At 46.5% G+C, this 20,564-nt stretch overlaps 1 protein-coding gene across 3 annotated transcripts in view; it reads right to left on the minus strand.

Moving 5' to 3' along the window:
* DNAJC13 (DnaJ heat shock protein family (Hsp40) member C13) overlaps positions 1-20,564 on the minus strand; it is a 2,820,731-nt gene that overhangs the window by 778,825 nt on the left and 2,021,342 nt on the right. For all 3 annotated transcript variants that reach the window (XM_069648714.1, XM_069648713.1, XM_069648715.1), the window contains one exon: positions 13,562-13,743. In XM_069648714.1, the coding sequence (XP_069504815.1) occupies positions 13,562-13,743 (182 nt within the window). The remainder of the gene's footprint in view (positions 1-13,561; positions 13,744-20,564) is intronic.

Here is a 20,564-nt window from a genome sequence, read left to right on the forward strand (position 1 = left end):
TATCAGTGCTGTGTGACCGCAGACGGGACTAGGCGTTGGGTGTCCAGGTTATACCTCCTACTTCAGACCCAAATTAAATCAAAAAACATGATGCAAGCTACATGTGAGAGAGACTTGGGGTTAACTTTGGAGGAGGATAAATGAAATGGATTCTGTTAGTTGACAAAAACAGTCTCACTTAAGGCAGGTCTCTGGGAAATACAGTTTAAAGTCCATAATCACTTAAATTATACTCCAGCAGAGCTGGCTAAATTCTCCCCAGATGCAGGTGGCAAATTCAGCAAAGAGTAAGCGGACTTGTTCCACATGTATTGGCAATGCCCCCGATCCTAACATTCTGGGGCAAAATAGCTGCCATATTGGATACCATACTGGATATCCCGCCGGCAATAACACTCAAATATTTACTAGGGGATACAGGTAAAGTTTCTGTTGCTACAAGATGCTTTTTTAACATTGCATGTCTCATAGCGAAGAAATGTATACTTAAACATTAGAAAGTATACCCCCAGCAATGAAGAATGGCTGCGTCAATTGGTATACACCAATGAAAAAGAGGAGGATTATGTGCTTACTTAATCTGCCGTGTGTCGGCCCAAAGACATTTGGAATCTGCTCAGAATATACTTAGCAGGCGTCAGCCCGAATGAGGTGGGAGGAAGACGCAATGCCGCAAGGTGAACTGCTCAGCGGACCAAGTACTGCGATTCCCTACGGAAGTGCCAAAGTGCTTTTTAATTTATGTTGCTGTCCTGTTATTATGCCTGATTCGGAATACTTTGTATTGCCAATCGTGCAGTGTTGTATATGCCGCTTGCCTTAGTTTTTTTTTTTAAAAAGGGGGGAGCACCAAAAGAGATCTCACACAGTAAATAATCCTTCTTAATCCTCCATGAAAAAGCTTCAGCGTTGGACAGAGATATCTAGGTTGATGGCAACTTAGAGTACACATCACCTATCCAAACAAAACAAGTACTGTTGTCCATCTCCACCTCACTGCTGTTGCCCTTCAGAGGGCTGGTGCTGTTCTGTTCAGGCAGCAACAATGGCTCATTAGTGCCATGTCGCTCCTCCCAGGGCACTTAATTATCCGCTCTACCCTTCAGTATCTAGATCTCGGCTCAATCTTCACCCTTTGAAGCAGTAATACCAAGTCTACCGATATCAGCATCTCTCCAGAGATTGCTCGGTTTCTAGGGCCAAATTCTTTACCAGAATAGGTCAAATCTCCGATTGCTCGAAAACCTCTAAGGACTCCAGCAGATGTAGCAAGCAACCCTCTCATTCATACCTTAAACGCCTTCCAAAGTGTAGAACTCAACTGCACTGATCACTCATTATTCGTTTGAATTCAGCAATGTCACAACGTAACGTCTCTGCAAAGTGTGCATCCTTTAGCATAGCTGGGGCCATCTTCCATAGGGGCTGAGAACTAGGGCAATGTGTGAGCACCAATGACAGCACAACAGGGAAGTGGTCAAATAATGTTCTATGACATATGCTACAGCCCTGAACCACCAACATCATCTGGCAGGAAAGTAACCAGAGGTCGATGAATGACCCAGAGTCATGTACTGAAGAATAATAGGTATATTCTCTGACGCACGGATGCAGTTCATGCCACACATCTACAAGGGGAAAACAAACACTCGTATTTCGTGAGGCACTCTGGTCAGCACCCTCAGGATACCAGATGTTCTATCTACTTGAGCGTCTAGGATAGCATTGAAGTCCACTCCCCAAATAATCAACGCCCCATCAGAATTTGTCAACATGTCTGAAATGTATTGGTAGAATTCTGGATCATCCACATTCGGACCATATGCATTAACCAATACTACCAGCTTACATGCCAGGGCAACACAGACCATGACATAGTGACCTTGCGTGTCCACATAGCTCCTAGTGATCTGAAACCCCAGAGAGTGATGTACAAGTGTAAGAACACCCTGCGACTGAGTAGTAGTCAATGCAGTATATCTTAAAGGGCCCCCATCTATGTGCAAATGTTTCATGCATCCTTCCCAGAGCATGGGTTTCCTCGAACATAAGTATTTTGGGTCCATATTAATAATTACAATTTTTCTTTCATAACATGCTTAATAACAGGGATCAGTTTCTAAGCGCAAGCCTGGGATTCAAACCTGTGTTGCTATGCGTTGTCTTGCTTCCAAGACAAACGTGTTGCCCCCTGAGATATCCTCCAGGCCAATCTTATATTGATGCCTGTCAACATAAGAAATAATCTTCCTGGCCTTTGTAGGATTGAGCCCAAGTACATTCCATGTAAGCAGTTTAAGCGTAAGGCCAACCTCCCTCCTGTTCCATCACCTGCCATGGTCATATATGCGTGCACCTTTCCACTCATTGCACCAATTAATGATTTAGTTATAGCTGTCATCAGCATGACCGTCAAACATTTGAACCTTTGAACCGCATTCCGCCTACCACCTCCCACCTCCCCCCCTCACCATCCACCCCAACTTGACAGTTTACCCCATACCATGCCACCTTTGAACATCAAGCAGGAGGATGCAAACATCAACTAAACCTTAGATGTCTACAACGTCCAACAGAGTGTCCGTAGTGGCTCGGCTGAGCACTTCAATACAGTGCCAGAATAATTTGCAGCAGACTCTGTGCCTCTTCTCAGTTGCCAGATTGTGATTGAGCCATCAAGGATTAGTTCTTTCTGTCCGTATCTGAACCTCGACCCGTTGGCACTGGTATAGACGCTTGTAGGCCACAGCCTACTAAGGGGATTTCAAGAAATGTGCCCTCCACTCATGCTGTATGCACAATTTGGCAGGAAACATCATGGCATACTTATCTTTCAGGTGATGGTTGACGTGATCATGTGTGTGTCTGGAGGCTTGGACCCCGAAGATAAATCCGGGTAAATGTGCACATTGGTTGACTCGTACAGTAGTGTTCTTTTCTCCCCGGCCAGCTTCAGGATCAAGTCAGGGAGCGGGCCCAACACGCTATGCGCCCTTTCAAGCAGGAACTGTGTAGAGAACTGTGCATCACTAAATATAGTTTCAACAATCCCTCCACAAAGGGATCCATGGGACCAATTTCTCTGAAATACCCACTATCCTCACGTTGTTCCAGTGGGTGCGGGATTCTAAGTAATCACATTTCATGCGTACCGCTCCAAGCTCCTTCTTAAAGGCTACTAGGTCTCGGCTATGCATCCACACTGCATCGTCCAGGCCGCTGACCTGTGTTTCCACCAATGTAATCCGGCCACTTTCTGTATCTAATTTAGTACACAGGGAGTAGATTTTTAGCAACAATTTCATCCAGTTTAGAGCTCACAGAAGCAAACCCCGCCAGCATCGCCCTCATGCAAGGATCCATGGTGGAGTTGTTGGAGGGACCCTCTACGCTCTCTCCCACCGGTGCTACGAGCACTGTGGCGTCTCTGCCAGGGTTACTTGTATATGTATTCATGGGGCCCTTCTTGTTTTTCCCGTTGCCACGGGTATTGTCAGCAGGGACCCACTGCAGTGTCCTTCTATCACTGGCATGCAAAGTTTCCATGGATCTATATCCAACAATGGCAGTCCCAATCACAGCCCGTAATCCGCCTGGGGCACACTTCCTCCAAGCTGGCCAGCTGTTGTCCACCAACAGCTGTAGCCAACAATGTGCCCCCAGGACAGGACTGAGAAACAAGTGTGCCACAGCGTTCACCAGTATAAGCCAGCTCCTCGAGAGTTGGCCCAATGCAATTTCACAACTCCAGCAATAATGTCCCAAAGGAGTGCGTCTATGTCACTCAACACTCCTGTTCACTGCAGCGCCTGAGCTGCAAAAGCAATGGCAGTATCCTTAATGTTATACTCGCCCACCAAGTACCAGAGGCATACTAAATCCTGGTACGGCATGGAGATATAACTCCTGCAGTCCTCACAGATCTTAAAGCCAGACACCTTTGGGGGAACTTCGTATAGCACAGTCTGAAACTTTAAGGTAATGAGATGGCTACCGAAATCAGTGCACTAAGCACGCAGAAAAAGGAAACTGAGGTTATGTAACCAGTAGGTTCTATATGTAATGCCCATGACATAATCGCCAAGAGTCAACAACGGTGGGCTGAAAATGTTTGCTAGAATCAACTGGCACTAGAGGAAATATCTAAATAAGAATCTGTTGGAGGAAGGAATTCATTAGAAGGGGAAATTACTTACCGTAATGTTCGTTCTATGGATTCTTCTCCCGCAGATTCCTCATCTGATAGATATTCCACCCAGCTTCACTGCTACGGAATTTTATTTGACCGGGGGCATAGTAGTGAGCCTCAACTTGGCCGTCGATCCGTCTTGTTGGGCACTTAATATTCGGCTCTGAAAGTGACGTTTGGCGTGGCATTTATACTCTGTCAATATGTCTCACATCTCAGTTTCCCTCTTTTTCCTCGAGCCCATCACGCTGCATAGGAAAACAGAAAGAACAGGCTAATAAGCCCACAAAAGCAAATAAATAACCATGAACCTCCGAAGGAGGAAGAATTTTCAATAGACACCAACTAAGTAGCATCAGCAAATACATATAGTTGTGGCAGGAAGGACATAAAAACTGACACTAAGGACCATCACAAAGTCATCGTTAAAAAGGAGATGCGCACCAACCACTGACTATCTGAGCGGCAATGGATGGCAGGGGAGATGAGGAATCTGCGCGAGAAGAATCCATAGAAAGAACATTACGGTAAGTAATTTCGCCTTCAATGGATTGCTTTTCTCCCACAGATTCCTCATCTGATAGACTCCCAAAGAAGTAAATGAAGGATTTTCCAGTGGGATAAAGTTTGTTTAGTTACTTACAGGCTAAAGAACAGGCCACAGCTCTTCTGAACTCTGGGATCCAGGCGATGAAAACGCTCCTCCTCCTTAGAAGGGTGCGGGGAGGACAGAAGACCGGGTGGTCAATGGTTTGCGATAGGTGGAACTCTTTGGGAACAGAGCCAGGCCTCACCCTAAGCGAGTTTGTCTCCAAAAAGAAATCACAGGAAGGGCGGTTGGCAACATAAAGCCTTAAGTTCTCACCCGCCTCACGGATGTAATAGCCACCAGAAAGGAGACGAGTCAAAGAACATGTGAGCATAGGCTCAAAGGGAGCCATCAGATATGTCAATACCAGATTAAGGTCCCAATCTGGGACTGCAAAGGGAGTTGGCGGGAATCTATTTACAAGGCCCCTCAGGAAGTGTGGATCGCAAAATATGAACCTTGAACTGGAAATCTCTTAAACACAGACAAGGTCGCCAAATATTTTTCGACTGTGGTGACCTGAAGGCCTGCTGAGGCCAGTGACAAAAGGATCTCCATCACTGTAGTGGTGGGGCAAGAGATATGGTCAATCTCACGTTCCCTGCTCCACGCCTCAAATCTTCTCTGCCTGCACAAGGACCTTGTAGACGGTCTGGGTGCAGCCAGCAACACCTCCTCAGAAAGGTCCCAGTCTCCTCATCCTCTCAAGAGCCACGCATGTAGGTTGAAGAGTTCCGAAGTCCGGTGGAATCTCTGACCTTCCGACTGGGTCAGGAGATCTGAAGCAACAGGTGAGGCGGACAGATCCAAGAGATCCAAGTACCACGTTCTCCTCGCCCAGTCCAGGGCTATCACGATCATGGTCGCTCGAAAAATCTTCTACCTCCTGAGAACCCATGGAATGAAAGGAATCAGGGGGGAAAGCATAGTCGAGAGGGAAGGTCCAGTCTACCAGAAATGCGGCTCCCAGTGCCCTGTTCGCTGGGAATTCCCTCGAGCAAAACTGTGCGCACTTCCTGTTGGACTCTGCGGCAAACAGATCCACTGCCGGGGTACCTGAGGGAGAGAAGACCTCTTCTAGGACTTCATGGACGACTCCCCACTTGTGTGAGGCCATGATATGCCTGCTAAGAGCATCCGCCAAACGATTCTCTGTACCCACCAGATGAACTGCTGAGACCGAGATCTGGTTCTCTAAAAGCCAGAACCACAGCTGCATCGCCTCTTTGCAGAGGGGATAGGAGTGTACGGCGCCTGCTTGTTCAGGTAGTGCATGGCTACTGTGTTGTCCGTGAGAATTTGGACATACTCCTCCCCCCCCCAACCCCTGAGAGACGGGGTAAAGGCCCTCAGGGGTAACACGATGGCCCGCAACTCCAGCCTGTTGATATGCCACCTGGCTTCCATCGCTAACCAAAAGCTGTACACACCTGCAAGTCCTGACCTGAGCTCCCCAACCTTTCAGAGATGCATCCGTGACCACTCGGGCCCGAAACCTCAGAGGCCAGAAGGGTTCCCCTGCCATACGATTGCTGTGAGTGACCCACTTGGTTGGACACCAAGAGTATCCGTGAGCGCTCCAGGTACTGAGACCACCGGTCCCTTAGGAGCCACTGGAGGGATCTCATGTGCAGTCTAGCCTCTGGCACTAGAAAAATACAGGGCCATGAGACCTAAGAGGCGGAGGAAGGAAGCCGCTGGTAAGGTGGCATGAATCCGGAACAAATGTACCATCTGTGCTATGTTACAGGCTCTCTCCTCGGGAGGGAAAGCTTTCCCTACCCAAGTGTCTAGGACTGCTCCAATGAACTGGAGCCCTTGGACTGGCGTCATATGAGACTTCTTCAAGTTCAGCGGGAAGCCCAGCCTGTGCAGTAGCAGGCAGGTGTCCTCTAGAGGAGACAAGACTTGCCCCACTGACTTCGCTCGGATCACCCGGGTACAGAAATACATGGACCCCGGATCTTTGGAGGTGAGCAGTGACTACCGCCATGAGCCTGGTGAAGACCCTTGGGGCAGTGGTCAGACCAAAGGGAAGCACTTTGAACTGATAGTGATTGTCCCCTATAAGGAACCTCAGGTTTGTCCTGTGCTTGCGATGTACCGTCAAGTGGAAATAAGTGTCCTGTAGGTCGATTGACACCAGCCAGTCCTGCAGTTCGAAAACCGTGGAGAATTTCTTTCAACAACACCATACTGAATTTGTCTTTCCTCAAGAACTTGTGTTCAAGGCCCTGAGGTCTAGAATGGGACGGGGACCTCCTCCCTTCTTGAGTACCAGGAAATACTTTGAATACTAACATGATCCACTCTGTTCGGGAGGTACTTCTTGCATGGTACCCTTCAACAACAGGGTTCAGTTCTTCCTGGAGCTCCTGTCCTGGTTGGATTGGAGCCAGTGGGGATCTGTATGGTGGTTTCCTTAAGAATGGCAGAAAATAACTACAGCAAACGAATTGCAGCCACAGGAGCCAGTGCTCCGTCAACCAACCTGTATGCTGTGGGAGGGTAAATCAAAGCAGCTTAGGAGGCTGGGTAGTCCCCGCCGCTGACGCTGCTTGTTGGCCTTTAGAAGCCTCCCCACCCCCCCCCCCCCCCGACCTGCCCCTTCCGAAGCACGAGAAACACTTCTGCCCTTACCTGGCCAGTGGGAGCGTTGCTCTCCAGCCATAAGGAGCATACTGCCTGTAGCCTCTTGCACACGAGGTGAAGCTGAAGGCAGGTTTGGCTTGCTGAACAGCTAGGCCTAAAGATTTAGCAGCGATTTTGGATTCCTTACATTTCTCCAAAGAATCGTCCGCTTTTTGGCCGAACAGAAAATCGCCCTCGAAGGGCATGTCCAGCAATTTAACCTGGACATTAGGCGAAAAGCCAGACGTTCACAACTAGGCCTGCCTCCTCCTCAGCGTAAACGGCCCACACAGTCGGGTATGTCCAGGCCCGTTCGCAGCAACAGCCTGGCCACCTCTTTCCCATCCTCCCCACAGCTGTAGGAAGCCCTTGTGCATTTACCCCCTCAGGGACGTACTGCGCAGCATTCTCCACTGCTGTCCAAATCCCAAATGATTACTTGGCAAAGCTGCTTGCCACAGCTTTAAGGCTTATACTGCCCAAAGTAAATGCCTTTTTGGCCAAAGCATCAACCTTTTTCGCTTCCCTGTCGGGAGGTAAAGTGGAAGTCGAGGAAGATGGTTTGGAAGAGAGAGTAGCAGCCTGCATAACAAGCCCCTCGTGGAAGGGAACGAGGAGAGGAATGAAGGATCTCCACTAGCCGGCCAATCCTTCCCGGAAATGATGGAGCTAAATGGAGGAATAGAACACAGATGCAGCCACAGAGTGGTTAGACGGTCAGCATTGGAAGGGCTTAGAGGTATATTGCGCTCAGTCGTTAGAATCTCATGCAAAATATAGGTGAGGTCGTACCCCTGCACTGGTGCTGCTGAGGATTTCAACCCTTTCTGCCAAAGGTATGAATTTGGAAATATTACGAGTATAGGGCTGGGTTTGTTAAAAATCCATGTCTGGTGAGGTATCTATACCACTGGCTTCATGAAGACCTTGAGTTAGCTGTAACAGCCCATTGTGGTCCTCAAAATAGTCGACACCTTGCATGCCCATGTAAATGGGGTCAACATTCCTTTGGCCCGCCCGCCATCAGCACCGAAGATACTCAACATGGTGTCGAAAAATTTGGATCAGGGGGTGGGGTAAAAGACTTATCGACAACTGTTGGCACCAATGATTTGTATTTAGGCATCGATAAAGTGGCCGTCAGCGTCTATCGATGATGAGACGCTGATGCATTGATATCTTTGAGTTCACTAGTCTGGTCTGGCTTCGAAGGCCAGTGGACCTCCGTCAAAGGAATTAATGATGCCGAAGGTGTCGACACCGGTACGCGATAGGGGTCGAGAGCGCTGCTCTTGGCCGAAAGCATGCTGCGTGGGGGTGTTACCCACACTGACTGCAGCATGCTGTTTGAACATATCGAACATGGAGGTCTTAAAATCCTCCAACTCTTGGCGGGTGGTAGACCCCGCCCACAGTTTACCTCCTTCTGTTGAGGATTCTTAGTCACGACAGTGGCAGTGACACGTCTTCTTTCGGGACGAGGACGAATGGCTCCTAGAGTGCAACCATTTATTCTTCTGCCAATTTTCTTTTTAGAACCACCGACAGTGCCCGAGATTTAGAGGCAGTCGACCAAGCGCGAGTTTAGACGCTCGATCACAAAGGGATTTTGGCTGCATTTTGGCACACTGTGTGCACCCTTTCATCCCGTGACCCGTGCCAAGGCACCAGAGACACAACTCGTATGGGTCAGTGATGGAAATCTTGGTGCCACTATCAGTACACCGCTTGAAGCCAGAAATCCGAACGACTCACATTGTGTCGAGAAATTAGAAACTTTTCGGACGAAAAAGTTGAAGAGTCGAAGACTTGCTTGTTTTCCTAAGCAGCGTGATAGCACGTGGTAAAAAGGAACTGTGGTGTGGGGCGTAGTGGCAGTGTATATAGACAACGCTCTACGTCACTTCCGGAGCAGACAATCGAGTGCCCAGCAAGATGGATCGACGGCCGAGTCGAGGCCCACTACGCCCCCCCTGTCGATAACAAGTCTAAAGCTGGATGGAATATCTAGCAGATAAGGAATCTGCAGGAAAAAAGCAATCCATTGAAATGTCATTTGACTATCTCACAGGAAAAATTAAGAGCAGTTTCATATTGAGAAAATACTAGCGGAATGTTAGAGAGAATTCTCATAAATGGCTGATTTCCCTTACCTAATGAGTCCCTTAGCAGCTTTGCTGGATTTATAGGATTTATTTATTTCACCTGGTAAAAGTGTGAGCCTTTTTCCCACTCTTACATATGTTTTGCTGTGTGTGTTTTCACTTTTTGTGTGATCTTGAGCACTGGAGCCTCACCTACTCCATGGCCTCATGTTTTTCATGTGTGTTACACAGCACCTTCAGTGCAGAGACACAGGCTTGTCTTTTAGACTTCCCCCTGACTCCATTTTCTGAGGCTGACTACTGTCCCCCAGAAAAGGTTAAGTTGCCATTAACTTTATTTTAGTCACTTTAAACCACAGACCCAATACACCCCATCTTACATGGAGTATTGGAAAGGGTTAATTCTTATCCCTTTTTGTCTGTGTCTCTTGGAGCACTGTTTTGCTCCCTTTACACTAAGACTTGGCTGGTGGCAGTGGTAACTACCCTATTTTTTATACCGCGGTTATCTTAAATAACCATGGTATTGTTTTAGGCTATTATATTAGCCTCAAACATAAACCCGCTTGACCATATATATTTCATTACGGTTCCAGCTGGGTTTATTCGCCATTTCTTTTTGTAAATGTCTTTCTCGGGTTTTACTCTGCGCGCCAAACCAGGTTTGGTCCCTTTGTTCGTCGTCTTTTCGCAGGCTTCTGCACAGAAGCCCTCCTTAAGGTGCCTGAAAGTCTGGGTAGGCAGGATGAGAGGGAGGGGTCTTAAGACCCCTGCCATGGGTTCCCTTGGTAACCCAAGTCGCACTCCTGTTTGATTGGCTGGGTGATTGACAGCCAGGCTGTATGAATGAGGGAAAACTGCATAAAAAGCAGGTCTGTGGGACTGGAAAGGCAGAGTCGCCACTGGAACGAAAGAACCAACGAGGAGCTGATGGAAGAGGACCCCTACGACGACTGAACCGCCTGGTGAAGCCCTGCGGCAGGTCCGAATCTTCAGAATCCGACGACAGAGAAGATCCTCCAGGAAACTTCTTCCCTTGAGCTGGTGGGACCAACCAGTTCACCCAAACTGCAAGCCAGGACCCCTCCTCTGGTCAAATTTGCTGTACGGAGCTACAGTGGGCCGGATAGCCAGGAAGGTCGGACCCTGCTTGGGATTAAAGGAGCACACCTATTATTCGTTGCTTTGCTCTGCTGCTGGTTTGTTCCCTGGGTAGTGCAGGACCCTCCAATCTTTCTACTTCTTGTCAGTCCGACAGTCGCTTCAATTTTCGTGAGCCTGCAGGAACTACTAGGAACGTCCGCCTCAGCTACAGCTTCCTCTCTGTTTCCGGTTGTTCATTTCGTTCAGCCGCGGTGAAAGTGTTTGAAATCTATCTCCAAACCGAGGGCTAAGTCCTTCACGTCTCTTTGAACTAACTTTTCTGCCAACCAACCTCGTCCGGAATCCGTGCACGAACTTTACTGCGAACTACCCTGAACTGTGTGATCTTGAGCAAAAGACTTTTGACCCATTGACTTTGGCCCTAAACCTTTTCTACCTGATTCGATGACTGCAGTTCCTATTGCTCAATTGCCCCGAGTACTTACCTGTGTCATGACCCTTGCCCCTGGCCCTCACTGGCAAGTCAGCCTTCCAGTTAGGGCCAGGTCAAAGGCCTTAAAACCTCATCCAAGACTGTCTTGGAATCAGTCCTGGCGCCTTTGGCACCAGGCTCATAACCATCATGAAAACCAACATTAGAATGGGACTATTTACTTGGGACTATTTAACTTGAGGGGGGGGTGTACAGCCAACATGGAGGCACACACATAGCTCAGTTACAAGGAACTGAGCTATGCGGTCTAGTCTTTTGGGTGTGGCAGGCCTGGCACTACTTTACATGGACTACTGTGGGTGTGGCAGGCCTGGGACTATTTTACATGGACTACTTTACCTGAGACTATTTAAACCACACCCAAACAGCAGAACATGCTTTCCGTTATTCTGCTGTGGGCAGCGTAACGCTCACCGTGCCCAATTCTTTGATGCCAGCTTACCTGAAACCAAGGACCTGCAGAGTGAGAAAGAACACTACGAAACTTACCTGGAACAGTATCCTGTCTTCAATCCATCGCCGACTTCATTTCCACTAACCTGAAGGCACGAACTGCATCATACGGCACCGCATGCATCCTGGAATACCATAACCTGGAAAGAGGAGAAAGAAAGACAGCATTAGTAAGCGTTTACTCACGTTTTCTCCCGAATGAAGAAAGCCACACAATTCTTATCTGGGTAGTCATCCCCTGGTCAGTATCATTGCTGAAACATTACGGCGCTCGGCGAGGAACATCGCAACCTGCAAGGAGAGAAAAGACACAGGTTAGCAATATAAAAAGCAAAACAGCGCCGGGCATTGCGCATTACTCACCGGACAGCATCGCGCACACCGCGCTTTTGCCTACCGGCCCATGCTCATCTTCAAACTGCATGACAACACCAAAATACCTTTCCATTCCTAAAAGGATAGAAGCAAGACATTATTATTCGAACCAAGAGGAGCATAAGAACTGCATATAAAGACTGTAAAGCAGCAAACCCCCAACATCTACGCGCCCCTGCCACGAGGAGCAGGATGGAGAATCCACCTTTTACAATATTAAGGTGAGGAGAGGGCCCTAGGGGGAGGAAGGAGTTGAGGCCAAGGGAGGTGGGAAAAACAAAGACAATCTGGTATTGAATCCAGCTCTCCTATATTGCAGACCCATCTTTAACCAGAGGCCTTACCAAGGGACCGGGAGAGGGTTCGAGAGTGCAAATCATCCAACCAGGGCTGTGTGGCGTCCCTGTGTATACCAGGCGAGCCCAACACCTGTTGGTGTGGTTCAATGTCTATGAACTTTGTTTTTCCCTCCCTTTGTCTGGAACTTATTGGGAGTGGTGTGGTATATTAAGAGTGTGATTTTTAAACTGCTTAGAATAGTGTAATGTTATACTACTGAACAGTGTAATAAATGTATATTCTTTTACTTGAAAACCTTGAGTCAGTGTTTGCCTGAATCATAGTAGTTTCTGTCCTTTATGTAACTATTTGATACTGCTCACTTACTCTTGAGATAAGTCTGGCTGCTCAGCCATGGCTATCACTTTAACTGTGTAGTACAGGCTTGTACCAAAGGTGAATTTGTACTGTCACTTGTAGTCTTAATTGTGTGTGTGGTGTTCCCAAAGGGTACTGCATATAATTCTGCCTAACACGGAAATAAATGAAACAGCTAATCAAGAGAAGAAAACACCTATAAGGGATAAAAAGTCCCTAAACAACTGTGTAGTAAAGCTAGCACTCGGTCAGGAAGTTTTTTAAACCCATCACACAAAACATTATGTAGCTGAATTCGGAAAGGGCCATCAAACCAGGAAGAGTAATGTTTGTTAAAATATCACAAAGTTTTTCAAGAAGCCCTGGAATATCAAGGCAATCCCTACATACTTAACAGGCCAACATTCACAAAATACCCTTGTTGTAGCTTGTCTTTAGGTCAATAACAGGAATTAAATGGTTGTGGTGTCACTGTAAGGTGACAATATAAATATTTTCTATGGTCCCCTCAATATGTGTTAGTGTCCTGAAAATGTTGGATGTTACCTAGAACACAGAAGCAAATGGAACTGATCTTTACCTGGAGCTCCCCATGTTGGCGCTGTATAAGGAAAAAAGTGCATCAATATAATTATGATTCCCACAATTCATAGAATTATTGGTAATAAAAGCGACCAAAGATATTTTCCATAGGACTGCAAAGGTTTTCAAGGTTTGAGATGAAATAGGATGCATGGGCCTACACGAGGTCCATTGTTCAATGTAGGCAGATCTATAAATCTGAGATTCCACTGAACATAAGGCATGAAAAATCAGAATAAAGAGATATAGAGGACGGTAATAAACCACGCAGCTGAATCCACACAGAACCTTAAATGTTTCTCCACTGCCCCAATTGACATGAGGCAAGATTTATATTGACCATCGAGTATAAGAATTATTTGTGTAAACCATGAAAGTTCTACCTCTATTCCGTTTTCTCGTCTAAGCTCCTCTGCGTTAAGTGCTGAACAGTTGACTGTGTGATAAGCGAGCTCTGTAGCTGCAGGAAGCAGAGACACTTTTGAGAAGAGTTGGTCATCTGAGGTTTCCATGGTGATTGTCTTGATGAGCATTGGGTAGCCAGCATATTTATAAGGCTGCAACTCTAGAATATACAAGACAAAATTATTAAGTGACTTACTGGAAATTAACACGGTTTCAGATGAATCATTAATTTACTTTGCAGATTTCTCATCTCTGAAATATTAGCAGTCAGAAAGCTGGGAAAGAAAAAAAAATTCCGTAATTATTTCAAATACTAGGTGAGGCACCCATTGGCAGCATCAAAGTGACGGCACAGAGAGTACACAATCATTATCATAGCCCTCAAGGCTACCTCCTACGAAGAAATCTTCGTACCAGCTTTCTTCCTGTAGACCAAAGGAAACAAGTTGTCCCCTCCACATTAACAACGCAGGATTAGCTACATCCACCGCTGCTAAAGAAGGCCACTATTGACTGATTATCTAGCAAAATTGCATTGGAAAACCGAAGACTTACCGACAGATTCTGATACTCCAGCACTGGTTAAAAGAGAATCGTTATTTACCACAGCTCAGAAAAGGGTGAACACTGAACACATATATGGCAGAGTAATTAACACTGTTTAAATTGCCATACATCAAAATGGGTCAGGCAAAAGGAGGATTATTTAGTGTTTCACTACAATTAACCAACCTTGGGGGGAAACATAGATGGCTGTTAGGTGAAATTTTCATATCAATGAAATATCTTCCTGACCTGTGTCAACCCCAGCACTTTTTGATTGGACTATGTAACTATTTTACATTGTCCCTAGTTGAAGGGGAATCTTTTTGTCCCTCTCACTTAGTCTTTTACTCTTTTTATGGGTGACCTTTTTCTGTCTCTGCATAGTGTATGGTTGCAGTTATAGTTTCCTACAACTTTTGAGCTTAGGCTGGGTTGCCCCTATGGGCTCCCCTGTTGATTTCTCTTTCATGTACTTGGATGAACTACAGTTCCCACGTAGTAAAGAGGGATTTTCATCCCCCTTTAAATTTTATAAAGTGAGCCAGCAAACCTCACCTTATGTGGTGTGCTGGGGGGATACAGTATATCCCCTTTCTTACTTACCTGGTAATATTTAACAACAATTGCAAGTTTTATATGAATGGTTGCCTGCAATGGTTTTACCTTGATGACTTTTAGTCTTTATTACTCGCAGGCTGTTAATTCAGCCTTGGTAAAGCACAGAAGGGCCACCATTTTTCTAAAATGGCGGGCTCCTTTTTTCGCCATTTCTTGTGCGCTTGCTGTTTCCGTGGTCTTCCCCTATTATTCTAGGTGCGAACGACCTCAGTGCATTTTTGTCTTTGGCGGGAATCCTGTGGATTCTCCGCCCAGGCTCTAGAGTGTCTGGAAAGGCAGGAAGCTAGGGAGGAGTATGAAACTCTGCAGCCCTTTGTCTTCCAACTTGCCTGAAAGGGAACAACTCCCTGTGGGGGTCTGGCTGTCGTGATTGGACAACCAGACCACCCCTGCTGCAAAATGCGGGGAGAGAATGCAGAGGTTGTGCTGTAGTTCCTGAGAAAAAATCTGAACCTGGAAGCTGCTGACAAGTCGACCGAAGAGGAAGATGAAGAAACTAAGGCCGTAGCGATTTGCAGCGACCAGAGAGCCTGCTGTGTAACCGGTGCCTCCTGTAACCCTTCCTTCCAATCTACCTGGGGATCCCGAAACAGACCCCCCCGACCCAGAGCCTGGTGAGATCCACTAGACTTAAGAAGACCTGCATTATGAGCCATCCCACGTTGAGCTGCAACCTTGCGGGGCTGTAATACCCCAATGCCCGGGGACCTCGAGCCATTGTGCAGTGCACGGCCTTCCGAATTGAGCTGAAACTTTGGTGGCATCCTGCTGGAACTCCGGAGACACGATCTGATTCCTAAAAGTACCCCCATCAGGGTGCTGGACCTTGGAAATGATGAGAATCCAACCAGCGATATTCAGTCTTCTTCTGGCACCTGAAAAGGGCACCAAAACTACAAAGCTGCATCTAGCCGCGAAGAAACTCTTCCCTGGAGTCTTCTCTGTTGATCCCTGCTGCAAATTCCCTTCCAAAGTCCTGCCTTCTGTCATCATGACAAAGGAATCCATTGACAAGGTTTTGGGCTGGAGATCCTGAAGTCTTCCTGCTGCAACTCTTCTTGGTATCAGGTAATAATATCTCTCTAGATATGGTCGCCATATATAATGTTGCCGTTAGAAGGTTGTGGCGACATTAAATAGGTGACCATATATTTAGAGACAGGGGGGTTGGGGGGGGTTGCGGGGGTGTCCGCCGCATCCCTTGAAAGAAAAAAAAGGGTTTGGGGGTTGCAGGGGTGTCCCCCGCATGGTCCATGTAATAATGTCCTCTCCAAAAATGGCAATTTTGCGGCAATTTTTTAGCATGGCGATATTTTTGAGGGGACATTATTACATGGAACCCTCTTCTTTGTGATGAGGTACTGTGTTGGCTGGGGTATTTACTTATTTTAAGCCTGTGTGATTTCTGTAAAGCTTTTGGGGTGTTTTCTGTGATTGTGAGTCCACTCATCCAGTTTACCCAGGCCCACTTCTGGAATTCTCCTAGGGTGTCTTCTCTGAAGTCCCCAGACCACAACTAACTTTAATGTGAACTACTTACTTGTTTGAACAGTCTTCCAATGGTACTCTGACTTTTGCCTGCAACAGAACCCTATCTCACCCTGCCTACAGCTGTCACCAAACCACTAGGGTCCCTCTTCTGCCTCTGCGTGAACTCATGCAATAGACTAGGGAAGGATGGGATAGGTAAAGGATTCTGTCATGAAAAATATAACCAGTCCTGAAAAGTACTACTACAGAGTGAGCAGTTACAAAAGTTCTTACTTCCCTTGAATGTGTGTTGTACCATTCTGAAAAGTATATGCAAGGTTAATTTACTCATCAGTGAATTGGTTGTGCCTCTTTCCCAAAAGTAATGCAGTTGGCTTCACTAACTATTTCTTTCAGAAAATAGGTGTATAGGTTCCCCAACAGCAGGGGAGCTGCTAGGTCTGGAAAAGACCCGGGGCTAAGCTGAAGTTGGAACTGTTGGGACTGGGGGCTAGCTAGTCATTTGGCTGTAGCTCCTGAAATTCTATCCGGGGCTACAACCAAAAGATCAGGAGCTACAGCCCCCTTACCCCCCGCCCCCCTTGCATCGCCCCTGCCCAACAGGGTCTTGCTTCGCCTAACTTCCTGTATAGCCTGCTTAGAATAATTCTGCCTTAGGTTCTACCTACAGAGAATCATATGGGGTCATTCATAAAGTGTAAAATAGGGTTTTGCTTTCCCTTGTCTGTTTTATACAAATGCTAAACAGTCTTATGTCTATACAAACCTTTAAGTTGCTGATGGGTCCATTAAAAATTAAAAAAGTATATAGGTTGTATTTACCTTGAGTTAGCTGTGTGCCATCCTAAAATAAGTTAAAGAGTTATTGCTCACCTCAGTCTGTGATCCACTGATCTGAAAAGCAATTGTAATAGTAATTACAAAATTAGCTTTTACTAGCCTGGAATAGCTGTGTGCCATTCTTGAAAAGTTTTTTTTTTTATTTTTTTTTTTTAAAGTGTAGCTGACCTTGGTATGCCTGGTGCATCCTAAATTAGTGTTAAGAGTTCTTGCTCATCGTAGACTGTGTTGCACTGAGCTGAAAAGCAACTGTAATTGTATACTACAGAAACAGCTCTTACTCGTCTAGTATAACTGTGTGTTATCATAAATGTAGTTATAGGTATATACTGTTCCTTGAATGAATGTTCCACTATTCAGAAAAGTATCCTGGTAACTGTTAGGAAAGATTTAATTAATGTACAATTTTCCCTCCATTTATGGACCCCCACCCCAAACTTTTTGCTTTTGTTTGGATATCCTACCCTGACTTTTCCCAGTGGAGCCCAGCCTTCAGCTGAACTCCCTTGGGCTTTTGCTCACTTGTTATGGGGAAACTATGTTTCCCTTAGCCTTGGACTATGTGGTCCAACTTTATGTGGCCTGAAACTTTATAACAGTGTGCAATGTACATTCCAGTACCGTGCGCGCTAGGGTCCTTTTTTGATTTATGGCCCTAGACAACCTCTAAGGATTTTTTGGTGATTGCACGAGAGTGCCTGGGACGATCTTGTGGCCGCAGCTACTTTTCATAATCTTTTACTTCTTTTTACTGAGTTAAATCGTGTTTACCACGTTTGGCTCAAGACTGTGGCCAGGTCCGAAAATGGCCGAGCCATAAAGTCTTTTCTTCTGTCCCATGACCATTTTGTCCCTTGCTTTCACCCAGGACGAGTAACCCAGGGTTTTCCTTATTTGGGCATGCAGCCTCCCACGAAAACCGATCTCTTTTGCGGGCTTCTGTCGGTCTTGTGTGCCCAGGAAGAGGGCTGGGACTGTCTAGTCCCAATCCACACTACTGGTGCCAGGATGTCTGGAGTGCCTAAATGACTGAGACCACTGTGGGCCGTGATTGGTCCGGTACGACGTCCTTTCATCACGGGATGTTTTTTCGCTGGGTTTTTTACTGTATATTTTTTTCCGAAAAAACCCATTGAATTTTTTTAAAATGGTGGGCTGGAAAGGGGAACCCCCAGAAAAATAATGAAAAAAAAAATGGATGGGTTTTTTCGAAAAAGAATCGCGGTAAAAAACCCAGCGAAAAAACATCCCGCGATGAAATTACATGGAACCGATTGGTCCACGTCTGGGATGCCTGCAAGAGAGTAGATCTTCTACTGGAAGTCCTCGGTTCTGGTTCAGAGCTAATCTTGGATAAGAGAAGGGGCTCTGCAGCCATTCCAGGTCGATCACCTGTGTTCTGAACCTCCGGAGACGCTTTGGAAGGTTTTGGCACCCTTTGCCCTCTGCTGTCCCGTTGGACCTGTGCTTTCTTCATCGATCAAGCAGGCCTGCCAAGGCGCTTCACCCCTTTGGAGTAGTGGGAACTACACTCGGCGCCCGGGGCTTACCCACCGAACGAGCCCCTTGGGAAGCGCATCCTGGGCTATGAAGCGAACTGTCCAGCTCTACCCTCAGGGTAGTCCGCAGCACCGCCACCGTCTCCAGTGCAGACCCGGAACTTGGGACATTGCTTGCTTGTGGTCCCGTGCTTTCTCCTGCTAAATTTCACAGGCCTAGCTCTCTCCCCTGTGGTCTGAAGCCAGCTGCACTGGAATTTTCTTCATACATCCTTCAGAAGCTGAGAAAAGGTAACTGTCCCATCACGGACAATCGTTCTCCACCGCAGCCGCTGAAAGCCACAAAACTGCAGGACTCTAACCTACTAGCGACCTCGACTAAACTGCCAATGTTTGGGCCGGACTGTGCTGTGGGTCGGTGAGTACTTGCATAACTTACCGGTGGCCCCCTGGCACAGGCGATCATTTTTACGCACGAGTATCCCTTAAAGGTATACTAACTTGGTTGGGTTAGCCTGCGCTCCCTAGCTATTCCCCCCTTTTGAACACTGCTTTGCCGACAAGGGCAGGGCCTATTTGAATAGTGAGAACCAATTATCCATCGCCCCAATCCCCTTGACTTGCTACAGTCCCTACAAGAAGACCCGCTTTTTGCTCATCTGCGTGATTGTGCCTTTTTACGCACAACTGTACTGTTGGGTACAAGGCTCCCCACTTCTTAGGGTTGGACTGGAAAATTAGGGACGAACTCTGAAGAATTACCTAGTGCCATTTGTGTGCCAACTTAACCCTGTCTTCACAGATTGCGGCTGTTTATGCTAATGCATTAGGAACTGTGTTGTATATATATTGTATAGTGTAAGGATATGTGTGATAACTGTTTTCTCATTGCTAAAGTTACTTGTGTCTATTTGGTCCGGCCGACAATAAATGTATAGATATTTTTCATGTACAATTATCCAAGAGTAATTTGTGATTCGTTGCTGTGTGTGCCAATTGTGGGCTTCAGATCACTCTCACCCCTCCTGAGACTTCTTGACCGCCTGCCAAGCTACCTAGATAGGTCCGGCTTGTCCAGAAGGTTCCCTTGTTTCACTAAATCGAGTGTGGCCTCCTAAATTTCTGCCCACCAGATCAGAGTTTAGAAATCCATCTTAACAGTAATAGGTGTGTACTTTAAATCATAGTGTTGTGTTTTTATAATGTGTTTATATGATCTGTGAAAGTATGTATTTTACCCAAGATTTACCTTGGTCTACTTGTATTTAAATAAACTCTTTATTTTTAAAATACATGGTGTTTCAGTGTTTCTTTGGACCTTATGTGTACTACCATTTCTTTGTATGATTTTACAGCCCTCTCTCCCTCCTAAAATGAGCCTGGCGCTCTGTCTACGCTACCATATACTCAGGTGATACAGCCTTATACAAAGAGTGTGGTCTCAGTTGTATGGTTTTACTAACTATCCTAACAATGGCGATTGGCCAGTTAGATGCAGAACCAATTGGGGAAAAGGGAAGGAACTGAAACAGGAGGTCATGGGTATAAAAGCCCCGGAAAAGACAGACACAGTGAAAGGTGTTGGAGATGTACCCAGATCCAGCGAAAGATGGAAAGTGGAGCAGAGTACGGAAAAGTCTGGAGAATCACAGTAGAATTACAGGTAGAAGTACACATGAGGTGGTGTCTGAGAGAGAGGGGGGTACAGAGAAAGTGTAGCTGTGAGAGGGAATGAAAAGGGTGGAAGGAGATAGTGGGTAGAGAGAGTACCTGAAAGAGAAAGGAGCGAGGGAGCCTGTGAGAGAGAGACTGAGAAAGAGGGGAAAGAATGTTCAGAGGGATTTTCGGAATTAATCCTGAGAGTGGAATCTGAGAGGCCAATCGATTTTGGTGAACAGGAAAGAAACCGATGTCTAGCCAAACCCAGTCAATGTAGAGTAGCAGTGCAGTAAGGCTTAGTCCCAGAAGAGCACTCCAAAAAAATCCA

This window comes from Ambystoma mexicanum, chromosome 2q (genome assembly GCF_040938575.1).
Source record: "Ambystoma mexicanum isolate Mex_15411 chromosome 2q, UKY_AmexF1_1, whole genome shotgun sequence".
Taxonomy (NCBI): domain Eukaryota; kingdom Metazoa; phylum Chordata; class Amphibia; order Caudata; family Ambystomatidae; genus Ambystoma; species Ambystoma mexicanum.